Below are 13,313 nucleotides of genomic sequence, written 5' to 3'. Positions count from 1 at the left end.
CTCGCTGGCCAATCGGCAGGGCGGCGAGACCGCACTTCCGGCAGTGGCGGCGGCGGCGGCTGCAAGCCGAGGCGAGGCCGGGCCCGGGCCCCGGCGCTGTGGGGCCTGTCCTCGGCCTGTCCTCGGCCTGTCCTCACCGGCTGCCTGCGGGGACAGGGGACGCCTCCAGACGTGCCCCAGACTTCCCGCGGTACTGCGAGCAAGCCACGGGTATTCTGGGGTTGCCTTTATCGGTTTAACGGGATTTGGTTTTTTTCCTACGTATGTAATAGAAGCAGTTTATTTTACTCAGGTTGCAAAAGACATATGGGAGCTTAAAGTCGCTTTAACTTTTTCCTCAAGTGTAATGTTTTCGGAAAATAAAGTCATATTATAGCTTGTTCTTGGCTTAGTATAAATCTGGTTGTTGTGTGGGCTTTTTTGTTGCAACTAGGCAAATATTCTGAAGCGTCGTTTCACATGGATGAAACTCCTACTGGCTTAATAGCGGAGTTTGGTTTAAATATCCAGGTGCTGAAACATATTTGCGTTTTGGTCGCTAACTTCTGACAGCAACAAGAAAGGCCATAAGTTCGAATACAGTTTGATGTGTTTTTATGCATTGTTTAAGATTGATATTTCACCAGTGTTTTGACTGACAAAAATAAATACCATAAGCTTAAATACAGTTTGATGTGTTTTTATGCATTGTTTTACCAGAATGTTCTTAACCAGTGTTGTGTCTGTTCAGGTGCAGGTTGTCCAGAAAATTTGGCTTGGCTGGCCAGAATTGTTCCTGGCTGGAAACAATGAAGAACGATTTTGCATGAAACTTGAACGGGACTGAGATCATGGCATCTTCAACAAACTTAGATGTCGGGGCCCAGTTAATTGTGGAAGAATGCACCACCAGCTACAGCCTTCCACCCATGCCAGACATTAAAGTGGAGCATCAGCTTGATGCCAGCACAGAGGAGGGCCCAGCTCAGAGCGTCACCATGGGGATGAAATTCATTTTGCCCAATAGATTTGATATGAACGTCTGCTCACGATTTGTGAAGTCTTTGAATGAGGAGGACAGTAAAAATATTCAAGATCAAGTCAACTCTGACCTAGAAGTCGCATCTGTCTTATTTAAAGGTTGAATTTATGGTACAAAATATTATCTGTGTACTGTGTCATCCGGCTAAGTTATTATGCTTTCTGAGAAAAGAGTTTCTGTGCTATATGTGTATTGATCAGTTTTCTAAGATATGTTCCTCTAACGTTTTTTTTAATATGTTTAATGGATTATTAATATAAAAAGTTGCTCCAATATTAATTGTTATGCTACATTTCGAATATATATATAATCTGAAGAATCAGGGACACAAAAAGTTTTTGAAGCTAGTCAGAGCTGATGCTAATTAGGAAAACAAGCTGCTTCTGTATGGCATGTCCTGCAGCAGTATGCTTCTTCAGAAAACACTGCTGAAAGCACTTTATGGGCACTTCAGTAACTTTCAGCAGCGTGTTGTATCTTTTCATGAGGGTGATGAAAGACTGCACAGGGCAGGTGTGTTTTGTCACTGTGGCTGTACAGTGTCTGGTCCTAGCCATGGGCTTGCCACTGTAGCTGCACTGCTGCTGGAAAGCAAATGCTGCTCCAGGGCAGGATCCCTGCAGCTAATCCTGCCACTGCTGGGCAGTTTCATCTCATGAATGAGTCACTGAGTCTAAATACTGAGCTTTTTCATAACTCAGGATATTGATACAGGGCAAAATTAGCACTGCCATCTACTTCCCCTTACCTGTTGTGGTTTCCAGCATTTGCTGTCATATTTCAGACTGTTCGTGGTGTATCTCTCCCTGAAGTCCATGTGAGCTATTGCCTGTGACAAATGCAAACACAGGCCTCCTCTGAAGTTTGATGGTTTCACTGACTTGTGTTGTTTGGCTGCATTTCAGCCACTATAGTTTTCAAACATTTTTGATTTTGCCCCAAGTGCTCAGTAGCAGAGCTGCAGGTCTGAGTGGCAGATTTACACCCATCAGCACCTGGGTAGTTTTTCTTAGGTAACATCTTTAAGTCCCTTAGAAGTAGTCCTGCAAATCCAGGGACCACAGGTTAAAATCTGTGGTAGGACTCTTAATTCTTTACAGTCCGTTCTAGCTGTTTGATTGGCAAACAAAACATAATTTTGTTTTTTTTTACACTCTACTTCTTTTAAGTAGTCTCCCTGAATTTGTGCTTGCATTTATGATCACAGACTTCTCTTTGGTGTTACTTCAGTGTGTGTGTTAATTAGTTTCTCCGCATTAATTACTGGTGTCAAATCAGTTAAGCCAGTATGGAGTTTAATCCTTCAATATGTCCTTTAAAAATCTAATCTCAAAACCAAAAGCTACTTTTGAGAATTAGAAGCCCAGACAACATGATAAATATATTCTGTAAAAAAATGCCATTAGCTTCTAGGAGAAAGCAAGAAAAGTTAGTATGAAGGAGCACATCAGTAGTGAAGGACTTCCTGAACTCTGAGCAGTGACCTGCTGTTGCATTTTGTGTACATTCATGTGGGTGCTGTCCTTCTCCTGGATAAGTATTCATCAGGCATTTATAATGCTGTTAAATTTTATCCAGGAGTGGGAAGAGCCCTGGTGAAGAAGTTAATGAATGTTGTCTCCACTCGTGCAGTGGAGTGGTTAGGGAGCAGGCAAAGGCTGCAAAGGTACCTGAGTGCAGGTCTGACCAGAGCTGCATCATGTTATTGCCTTGGAGAGTGTTTAGGAGAAGATGACAAGTAGAACCTTCTTACCTAATAAATCCATGCCAGGGATGTTGAAAAATCAAGACAAAGGCTTCCCTCATTTAGATACTAACTTGTCTCTGGGTGACATTATGCCATACTGAACTTATGAAGTAGCGTAATTGTTTTATGTTAGAAACTAATGCGGGTCTTTATTCAGCTTTCACAGTACACAGTGGGAAAAGCACATGTCACAAAGCTTTCTTAACATGGATTTTAAAGGTCTTGTGATACTTTACAGTGCTTTACAGTTTCACTTAGAATCTATGGCTTGCTTTTAATGCTCTTATTAGTACTGAAATCCTCTCTGTTTTTTGTTCAATGTAGCTGAATGCAACAGCCACACTTCTCCTTCCCCTGGTATCCAAGTAAGACATGTTTATACTCCATCAACTACTAAGCATTTCTCACCAATAAAACAATCAACTACACTAACTAACAAACACAGGGGAAATGAAGTCTCTACAACACCTCTACTTGTAAACTGTAAGTATCTTTCTGCCTTTCTATTAATTATTTTGTGAACTATATTTTGGATGCTTGACAAATTTGTACGGTTTTTTGTTTGGTGTTGCAATGAACTTAAAGATAGGAAAAAACCACTGAGATAGTCTTCCCTCTCATCCTGTCCTCCTCAGAAAAAAGATGGAGACTCATTTTCCCTCTCATTTATTTGAGTTGTACCTGCCCATGTAATTTCACATGGATAATTTCACATGGGTCCAGCCATAAAATAGTCATCCACCTGTTGTATGGAATTCATGACTGACGTTTATTTTCCAGATGGGGAAAAAAAAACAGAAAAAGCCTTACCTATACTTTTTAAATCAAAAATTAGATAGTAAGTTGTAAGTTCATGTACTTCATGCCCATGTTTTCAGAACTTGTGCATCTTAAAATTAGATGTTTGGTAAATGCTTCAGGATACTTAAGATGCAATGTAAATATAGAATACTGTGTCATGATTGTCACAGATCTTGAAAATCAAGGAAGCATTATTTCCAATGGGATTTTTTTCTGAATTGTCAAGCATTGCCTTTTTAAATTAATTTGCTGTAATTTACTTTGTAGTAAATTATTTTCTTTATAAATTACAAGTCACTCTTTTTAAAAGAAAAATGCTACTTGCATGGAAAAAATTAATCGGGAGCTGTGGTATAGGCTACTGAACAAAATACATCATCTTCCTCAACAAACTCAACTTTCATGTGGTTACTTGGAGGAGGACAGTGAATATTTACAGTTAATGTAATCATTAGCTAATTTTGTTACTGCATCATGTGGATAATTTATTACATTTAGCCTCCTGATTACCTTTCAGGACTGCTCCAAGTTGCAGTCATCAAAACCATGCAGTTTTCTGTGGGATTGGAGGTTATTTTTGCATAATCTCTGCAATAACAAATCCCTCAATCTTTGTTTTCTTCTCTATATATCAAGTTATGTATAGTTTTGTAATGTCTGATCTATTCCACATTATAGGGAGTGGGAGACACACCAGAGGCTTCCTTTGTTGACTAGTGGGACAGATCTTCTAGTGATCCAAGTGTGATTTTTAAATTAAACTTCCTTAATCTATCAAAATGCGTTTATTTTCACTTAATAAATGGGTCTTAAAGTAATCTTGGGTTGCTGACCAAACAGCAGTGAAGACAGCATGTTACTTTGTAAAGAGTCAGTGTAGGAAGTATCCTTTGCTTTCAAGAATAACTGCTCCATTGCTTTAAAAATTACCTAAATCTGCGAAACTCTTCAGAAAATTTTCAGTGGTTTAATTGTGATTTAAGTTCAGAGCCTAAGGTAGAATCATCTACACGCTTGATTCCAAGTTCTGTACTGCTGAAGCCAATGGACATGTTATGCTCAGCTCTAAAGAGAGCAGAATTAAAACTGCTGTATGTAGCATGGCTTTTGCTTTCTTTTTTGCAGCTTTATCTGTCCATCAGCTGGCTGCTCAGGGAGAAATGTTATATCTGGCCACACGTATTGAACAAGGTGAGACAGAAGAAGGTTAAATGCCTTTTTTGTTTTCTTTGGGCCATTTATATGCTGTTGTGTTTGACCTTTTCACCAAAGGAAGACATTTGAGGTATCTGTTCTTTGCAGATGTGGACTAATATTTTGTATCAATCTATTACTCACTCACTGTATCATTTGCATTTTAAATTAAAACATTAACATTAATAACAGTAGGTAAATCCCTTCCTCTCCCTGTTCTGTAGGGGTATATAGGTAATCCATGGTACTAAAAAAGGAACATGTTAATTCTGTCACAGCAGCTTATTTAATTTCATTTTTAATTTATCCATGTCATTTTAAACATACTTGCATTAATGGTGGCTTTCCAATTCTATTTAATCAGTCAGCATAAAGACCTGCATGTCGCTAATGTAAGCCATGCCTCACACCTGCAGTGTAGTAGTAGTACACATTCTGAATGATGTGGCATTTGTGTGTCCATAATACATGTGCAAAACTTCAGCTCTCTCTAACGTATTTATGAATTTAGTAGCATTAGTAGTATATTCTTACTGCACTAATAGTAATCTCCCATGCTTTCGGTGCATCCTTATTGAAATGTTTACTGGAAAACAGGTAATGAGTCACTGTGTCTAAATACTTTGTAATGAGCCATGTATATGAAAAGTAAATAAATTCTGGAGTGTTGGTAGCAGTTAAAAATGCTTATTTTGGTGCTATGATAAGCATGAGATTTATAAAGTACTTAGATATTAAAATAAAATCCAGCTGAAATATTTGTCAGCCAGCTGTTAAAAGAAGTTCTTTTCTTTTTCCAGCTGCACTCGATGTGGACCTTAATTGTTTTCACAGACCACCTTATTGATTACACAAACTTTGTGGAGAATGGGGTTGTTTTACCTATATTGCTGTACAAGTTCATTTTTTACAAAATTGTGTGGCTCATTCTATTGAAAAAAACAGTCTACAGTATAATACAGGATGTACCTCTTTATTTTTCAAACATCCTTTATCTTCTTTAAAAAAGGTGAAGCCCAGATTACAGACAACTTGTAATTTTCTGAGTAAAAACAGAGTTTGATTTATAGAGCTTAAAAACTTGAATTTTAAATTATTAAACTAAAGGCTGAAATTTTTCTTTTGTCAGTTGGATGTGTTTTTCTTTCTTGGACAGATACTACCACCACCACTGGGACAGAATTTTGTTTTTAAAGTTGAGAATAACATTTAGGTCACACTGGTTCCTGGTGAATAAATGTTACCATCAGCACATTTCACCAGCTGATACAGTGCAGTGAGAAAAGGATTACTAAGTTATATATTTTTCTCTGAACAGAAAATTTAATCAATCATAAGGATGAAGAAGGATTTACCCCTCTGATGTGGGCGGCAGCTCATGGGCAGATAGCAGTAGTGGAATTTCTGCTCCAGAATGTAAGGAAAAAATCACAATTGATTTTGAATTCATTTACTCTTCAGTTTGTTTTGCATTCCTAAGTTTGTCAATGCTGCTACAAGCTTAAAAGATTTAAAGTTAAGGTCTATGTAAAACCTCGAATTTGCTTTTTTTTTTTAAACTGATACTTTATTTCAGGGTGCAGATCCTCAGATTCTGGGCAAGGGGCGAGAAAGTGCCCTCTCACTGGCCTGCAGTAAAGGATACACTGACATTGTCAAAATGCTGCTCGACTGTGGAGTTGATGTCAATGAGTATGACTGGGTAAGATTCTAGCTTGAATTTAGTCAGAGGGTGCTTTGGTCAGAAAATTGAAGCAGGACATAGCACTGCCTTGTGTTTGAAGCTGTTCTACCTCTTCTGAAATACTTGAGAGTTTCACAACTTTCATAGGATACGAGAGGGTGATGCTACTAGTTCTGACTTCATGGTAGAAAGAGAATGAGACCAATGCTGACTTCTTGTAGAAGTGTGATCTTAGTGTTTGAACAGTATACAAAAATGATGAAAGTTGTGAAGATCTAAAACTGAACCTCATTTTTATAAAACCTAGGAAGTCTCATACTGTTACATAGAAGCATATTTGTGTATTAAGGAATTACAGTTGCAGACTGCTTAATCATTTAAGTGTCTGAGGCATTTCTCTGCTTTTGCAGAATGGAGGCACACCCTTGCTATATGCAGTACATGGGAACCATGTGAAATGTGTTAAAATTCTTCTCGGTAAGCAGACTGTCCAAATTATCATTAATAATGTATGATCAGTTCTCCCTGTCAGAAATGTAAGATTCTATCCCTGTTTTACATAGAGAGTGGTGCTGATCCAACCATTGAAACAGATGCTGGCTATAATTCCATGGATTTGGCTGTAGCCTTGGGCTATCGCAGTGGTGAGTATTGCAAATGTAAACACTTTAAAAAAAAATTCATTTTTGCAGCTCCTCATTTATGTAGCTGCTGTAATGGCCCAGTAGAGGTTTTGCAGCTCTTAACATGTTACCTATTCTACAAGTCCTAATAATCCTAAGTGCATTAAGCCAAAATGGGTAGGAGCTTCTATTCTTGTTTCAGAAAGTCAAGTACTTACTAAGAAAATGTCCCTGACCTGGCTCTATATCACTGAACACAAATAATGGTGTTTAGGGCTGATGCAGCCATGACTCAGATAAGGCCTGCAACCCTCCTGAACCCATCAGCCTACTTGACTGGAATGATGTTATGTAGTTTGCTAAACCTTCTTCAGTCAGATCAGCTCTAGCTCTAGTTTGTCTTGAGGCAGACAGTAATCAGTGAATTGTAATATCTGGCTTGGTTATGGAAACCAGAAGCAAAGAAGGGACTCCTTATTGTTTTTTCCCTCACTGCTGCTGTCATTTTGAAACCTGTGAAATGTCTGCCATTACAGAAATGAATGGAATCAAAAAGTAAGCCAAGCACTCTATGTGTAGCTTCTCCAAGCACTGCCTTGTGCTTAGGAATGAGCCCGTGTTATGGTTTAACCCCAGTCAGCAGCCAAGCCCCACACAGCCACTCAATCACTCCCCCACCAGAGAGATCAGGGAGAGAAGAAGTGTAATAGGGAAAGCAAAGGCTGTGCACACAAGCAAAGCAAACCAGGGAATTAATTCAGTGCTTCCCATGCACTGGCAGGTGTTCACCCATCTACAGGAGAGCCAGGCCCCATCATGCAAAATGGCTACTTGGGAAGACAAATGACATCGCCACAAATGTCCCCCCCTTTCCTGTTTCTTGTCCCCACTTTATACTCTGAGCTTGGTGCCACATGGTCTGGAATATCCCTTTGGTCAGTTTGGGTCACCTGTCCTGGCACTGTCTCCTCCCAGCCTGCCAAGCACCCCCAGTCCCTCCCAGTGTGGCTGCACCAAAAGCAGAAAAGGCCTTGGCTCTGGGCAAGCCCTGCTCAGCAATGACAAAAACATCTCTGTATTACCAACTCTGCGTTCAGCACAAATCCAAAACACTGCCCCATAGCAGCCACTGTGAGGAAAATTAACTCTACCCCAGATGAAACAAGCACATCCCAACTTGACAGGAGTTTACATAGAAGACTGCTTCAAGAGGTCAATCTCCAAGTGTTTCACAGAAGTTTCTCAGAAATGCTTCTGCCTATTTTCTCTTCGTAGGCTAAAAATTTGCTTTCCATGTGCTAGCAGTCTATTCAAACCAAAGAACTGATGATGACCCCCCCAAAACATTGTTTGCCTATCTGGGGGTATTGTTTTTGCATTATATAAGGCTTTTACTTTCTGAAGGAATGCTGACTTATTCACAGAGTGAATTTATACATGTCTGGTTTTTATTAAATGATTGCACAGGACAAGCAGATATCTGCTAGAAAAAAAACAGTGTAACTCTGAAAATAGAGAAAAAATAAATACTAACCTCATCTCTTTTTCTGCTTTAGTTCAGCAGGTTATTGAGTCTCATTTATTGAAGCTACTTCAAAATATCAAGGAATAGCAGTTGGCTTTTCTGCAGGTGCCACATCTTGGCTTGGAGATTTGAACTGCTGTTTAGCTCTAATCAGTGACAAGAGTTGGTTGTTTTGTAACTTTACCTCAGTGCAACTATTTGCTGGCTTTAGTTAAGCTTTTTGGTGTTCTTCCTCTTCTTTCATTGTTGTTAATACAAATGTGCAGTGTCATCCTTTTCTTAAATATATTTTGTATAATTTTAGAAGAGTCAGTTGTCATGCATGAAAGTATTTGTAAATAAACCCAGTTTTGACCATCTAAATGTTTACACTGAGTGTAGTTGGTGGCACTATGCCAAGTGTCCTACTTCATCACATCATCAATACATATTCACAGGAAGAAATGTGTTTAGATATTGAGGGATATCACCACCAAAAGATAGATACCTGTATTGTTAATAATGCCAAAATGTTCACTCTGTGTGAAGTTTTTGAGACCCGCCCCCCCAGTTTGTATTAATTCTGGCTAGAGCCAGAGCAGGGTTCATTTTTGCAATACAGAGAAGGTGGCTAGGATGGAGAGCTTACTCTGTATCACCTCACCTCATTGCTAAGAGAAGGAGGCAGTCCCTTCCAGGGTGCAGGAGTTCCTTCCAGTCAGGGTAGACTGGTTGCACTGGGGTTGGTGGAGCTCTGCAATAAGCAGTTTTGCATGTGAATCGCTCTGTCTTTTGTACATTGTTGCTGTTAATGCTTGTTTTCTTACCTCATTGCTGTGTCCAGTAAATTTTTCTTATTTCAACCTGTGATCTTTACCTTTTTTGCCTCGAATTCCCCTTTCCATCTCACCCCAGGGGAAAGCAGAGAGGGAGTGGGGGAGCAAGCAAATGGGAGTGCATTTGAAGTGTCCCAGGGAGCACTAAACTGGGCAGTACCATTCCTAAACCACAGCAGTCTTGTTTGGCACCTACAATGGGCCAGGAAGGATTGAGATGACAGATAAAATCAGGGGTAGTTGGAAACAAATTTGATCTAAGTATTTGCTGTATTAGGTAGGGAGCCACTGGTCACAGTGTGGCTTTGTCTGTTGGTGTGGGTGTTGTACCTAACCCTTTGTATAATCCTCTATGTGCTCCTCCTGATGGTATTTTTCAGAGGAGGGAGGGGAATCAGGATTGTTCTGTTGCTGTACACTGTGACATCAGTTCATGGCATGGTAACATCAAAGGCAGTGAGGGCCATTAGGGATATGTATTCAGTGCTCCTCTCCTACCCTTACCTCAGGCACTACGATTTGGGACTCTATTAATAGTCATGTCCAGTCTGGCAGGGGAGAATTGGAAAGGACGATTTTCCCCATGTTTTTACTCCTGTTACAACAGCTTTTGAGAATTCTGAATTCCCTTTGCATGGTTAAGAAGAGCATGTTCTTGTTGCTAAGTCTGGCAGGTCTCCTCAGGGCGGTTTACATCATGTTTAGATATTTCTAGGGAGGTTATTCAGACATCTGCCCTGAGGGTAGATAGTCATGAGTGGCATGGAATGTGGGAAAAAATGGGCCAGCTTTTGAAGGATTATTGTGCTTCAGTGGTTTGGAAGTTCACCTGTGTCAGGAAAATCCACAAATGCCAGAGTTCTATGTCCAAAAAGGAGACAGAGGACTCCTTCAACTTCATTCAAATAAAGGGAGAAGAGTCCTCTGGGGCACACACACCCACAGGGTTTTCTCTCTCGGGGTTTCAGAGGGCACAGCCTCCTTTTATCCCAAACTCCTGGCCGCAGGTTTCCCTCTTCATTTCCCCACTGGCTGAGCTACTAGGAAGGTACAGCCTTCCCAAACCACCAACCCCATGTGCCCCTTGAATCTGTCTTTTTACCCCAAAGTTGAGAAGTTCAGGCTTGTGAAGACTCTTGTCGATCTCAGGAGCCAAGCTGTCCGGTCTCTACAACAAACCTGCTGCCTTGAATTTAGTAGAGACAGTAAGAGCCATTTCAAAGAGGTAAACACTCATACCTTCACCAGCTATGAGATCCTGATAAAGTCGCATAATATGTGAAGGAAAACTGGTGTAGCAAGAGAGGCACAAAGTTATGCAATGTGCTGGGGCCTGGCTACTCTTTCCTGGGCACTGCTTGACCCTAAACAGCACGCTCAGGGGAGAGGCCAGAAAGCAGACCACCAGGCACCACGGCCACGCAGACTGCAGCTGAACAACCTCTTCTGGTAGTGTTGCAAAATATGTAAGTATAAAATTTTTTTATTTTATAACTTTAGTCAGGTTTGTTCACCTTTGCCCTGGAGGAAGGGATCTGAAATTTGTTTTCAGGCCATTTGTCTACTAGGTGAGGCCTGATGAGCTTAACATCTCAACAGACTGGGAGCAGCACAGAAGAGACAGAAAAGATAACAGCCAGCAACAGCCATCAAGGGCCATTAACGGAACATCCATTCCAAACATCTCTGGCATGGTCAGAGACACCTCCTTAGGGAAAGCAATAAGGATGAGGATCTATATAGCATCGGAGGCAAAGAGATTTGTAACAAATGAGAAATGGAATACTAAGAACTACATAACTTGGAACCAATGAACATTGAACCAACAATTTTTTTCATTTTGACTGTATAAGGTTTGTGAAAAATCTGGTAAAATTCACATGTGATGAAATTACATTCTCTGCACACCCAGACTACGTGTGGATAAAATTATTTCTGTTGCGTATCTTGGCCAGAACAACATTCTGGCCAGAAGTAAAGTAATGCCTTGATTATTTAACACTAAAATAGTTGTCAGATAGTTTTGGTTTTTCACAGTTTAGGTGACAGTAGCAATCTCCCCTATACAGAAGAAGAAATGCAAGATCAAATCAGTTCACACAGGAAGGAATGAGGAGGAAGCAGGGCTCTCTTAACAGGAGGAAGAGGCAGGGCCAGAGATAATCAATCACCCCATTTCTGTCCCTCGGTGAGGTGCAGGATGCACAAGAAGATTTCAGCCAGCAGTCAGGAGAGTCCCTGGTCACCTGGCTGGCCCAGTGCTGGGGTATTGCAACCCACGATGTGAAATCAGACAGTAGTAAAGCTGGGCAACCGGGATCCCTGACCCTGGGATGTGGGCACTGACAAGAGGATTGGGAAGAGGACAGAAACTCAGACCCTGCAGGCAACTCCTGTCAAGCATGAGGGAAAGGTACTAGATCAAGCATGATCTAGAAGTGCACCCAAGCAGGTGGAATGCTATTGAAAAAGGTATCCAGTACCTGAGAGAACTAACTGTGCTGAATGTTATAGATACATATAATACTGGCTTTTTGCAAATATTGAAATGGATTTTATATGTGTGATGTTAAAGTAACTGTTTTAAAGATATAGTTTTTATTTCTGCTGTTTAATCAAGCTTAGACCTAGTAGTGAAATAGCTATGCTTGTGTTAAAATGCCAGATGGGATAACATCCAATGAACATAGGATGAGGACATCTGCTACAGATATGCCAACTATCAGCACTTGCCGTCTGAAGACAGTGAGGACCAAGGCCCAGACTGGAAGTGATAAAAGAGAAGGAGCCAAAACCACAACCAAGAAACACGTATGCTCTAAAAAGGCAGACCCGAGGAGGGGCCATGTAAAACCTGGAAAATGTAAACTAGTTTATGGATAGGCATAAGGGTCTATGAATATGCAACAGGCTGTAGGGGATGATGTAGGGGAAAAGGTTTTTAAGGGGTATCTCAGAAGGTGATGGTGTGCTCTTGGCTGAGTGCCAAGACGCACCTAGGCATTATTTTGCTCTATGGTCCTTGTGTCCTATTGTCCTTTATTAAACTTTTTAAATTTTCACAGGAGAGTGAACGTGTTTTTCACACTGAGCACAGTCTATAAGGATTTGAGTAATGACCAGATAGATCCTTATGGGTGGAGTAGAGTGTGTGAAAAACACATTCACTCTCCTGTGAAAATTTAAAAAGTTTAATAAAGGATAATAGGAGACAAAGACCACAGAGCAAAGGTTATTACGGCTGGGTGCATGTTGGCACTCAGCCAAGACCACACTTAACTTCAGAGACACCCCTTAAATATCTTTTCCCTTACATCAGCCTCTTGCATATTCATAGACCCTTATGCATAGTAAACTTTTCCCCAAACTAGTTCACATGTTCCAAGAACTATTTAACAAGTCTTCTTGGATCCACCTTTTTAGAGCATGCATGTTCCTCGGTTGTGGTTTTAGTCCATTCTTATCACCTCCAGGTTTTGGGCCTTGGTTCACCTGTCTTCAGATGGCAAGTGCTGATAGTTGGCATATCTGTAGCAGGTGTCCTCTTCCTATGTTCGTTGGATGTTATCCCATTCAAGCAGGCATTTTAACGCAAGCATACGTATATCAGCGATTTCACTACTACGTCTGGGCTTAACTAACAACAGAAATAAAAACTACATAACAAAGTTACTTTAACACCACACATAAAGAATCCATTTTAATATTTGCAAAAAGCCAGTATTATAATATGTATCTATAACAGAGTGAATGATTGGTGGTTTTATATATATGTGCATGTGCATGTGTGTGTAGAGTTTGCCTTAGAACAATTTGGTTGCAATGGAGAGGATGTATGTAGCCATTTTGGTTGTTTTTATCCATGGTAATAATATAAAAGTATAAAAGTAACACTTAAGAAAA

General features: G+C 40.3%; 1 protein-coding gene across 3 annotated transcripts; it reads left to right on the top strand.

The window, feature by feature from the left end:
* The first annotated feature begins 75 nt into the window (after positions 1 to 75).
* Positions 76 to 9,437, top strand: ANKRA2 (ankyrin repeat family A member 2). Of its 3 annotated transcripts, none has more exons than XM_058044356.1 (9): positions 76 to 261; positions 731 to 1,119; positions 3,093 to 3,251; positions 4,695 to 4,760; positions 6,082 to 6,179; positions 6,340 to 6,465; positions 6,858 to 6,924; positions 7,011 to 7,091; positions 8,627 to 9,437. In XM_058044356.1, exons 2-9 carry the CDS (start codon positions 831 to 833, stop codon positions 8,680 to 8,682), a joined length of 942 nt encoding a protein of 313 aa, XP_057900339.1. In that variant the 5' UTR covers positions 76 to 261; positions 731 to 830; the 3' UTR covers positions 8,683 to 9,437. The 3 variants fall into 3 exon arrangements, with proteins under 3 accessions (XP_057900339.1, XP_057900338.1, XP_057900337.1); XM_058044355.1 differs by having other exon boundaries at positions 77 to 190; XM_058044354.1 differs by having other exon boundaries at positions 77 to 210.
* Positions 9,438 to 13,313: the final 3,876 nt, after the last annotated feature.

This window comes from Melospiza georgiana, chromosome Z (genome assembly GCF_028018845.1).
Source record: "Melospiza georgiana isolate bMelGeo1 chromosome Z, bMelGeo1.pri, whole genome shotgun sequence".
Taxonomy (NCBI): Eukaryota; Metazoa; Chordata; class Aves; order Passeriformes; family Passerellidae; genus Melospiza; species Melospiza georgiana.
This window is presented reverse-complemented; position numbering and strand designations above follow the sequence as displayed.

Excerpts from the sequence above, each read along its gene's own strand:
- ANKRA2 (XM_058044356.1), top strand. The coding sequence starts at position 831 with ATGGCATCTTCAACAAACTTAGATGTCGGGGCCCAGTTAATTGTGGAA. Across the intron at positions 1,120-3,092 it reads CGCATCTGTCTTATTTAAAG|CTGAATGCAACAGCCACACT; the intron begins GTTGAATTTATG and ends TGTTCAATGTAG. Across the intron at positions 7,092-8,626 it reads AGCCTTGGGCTATCGCAGTG|TTCAGCAGGTTATTGAGTCT; the intron begins GTGAGTATTGCA and ends TTTCTGCTTTAG.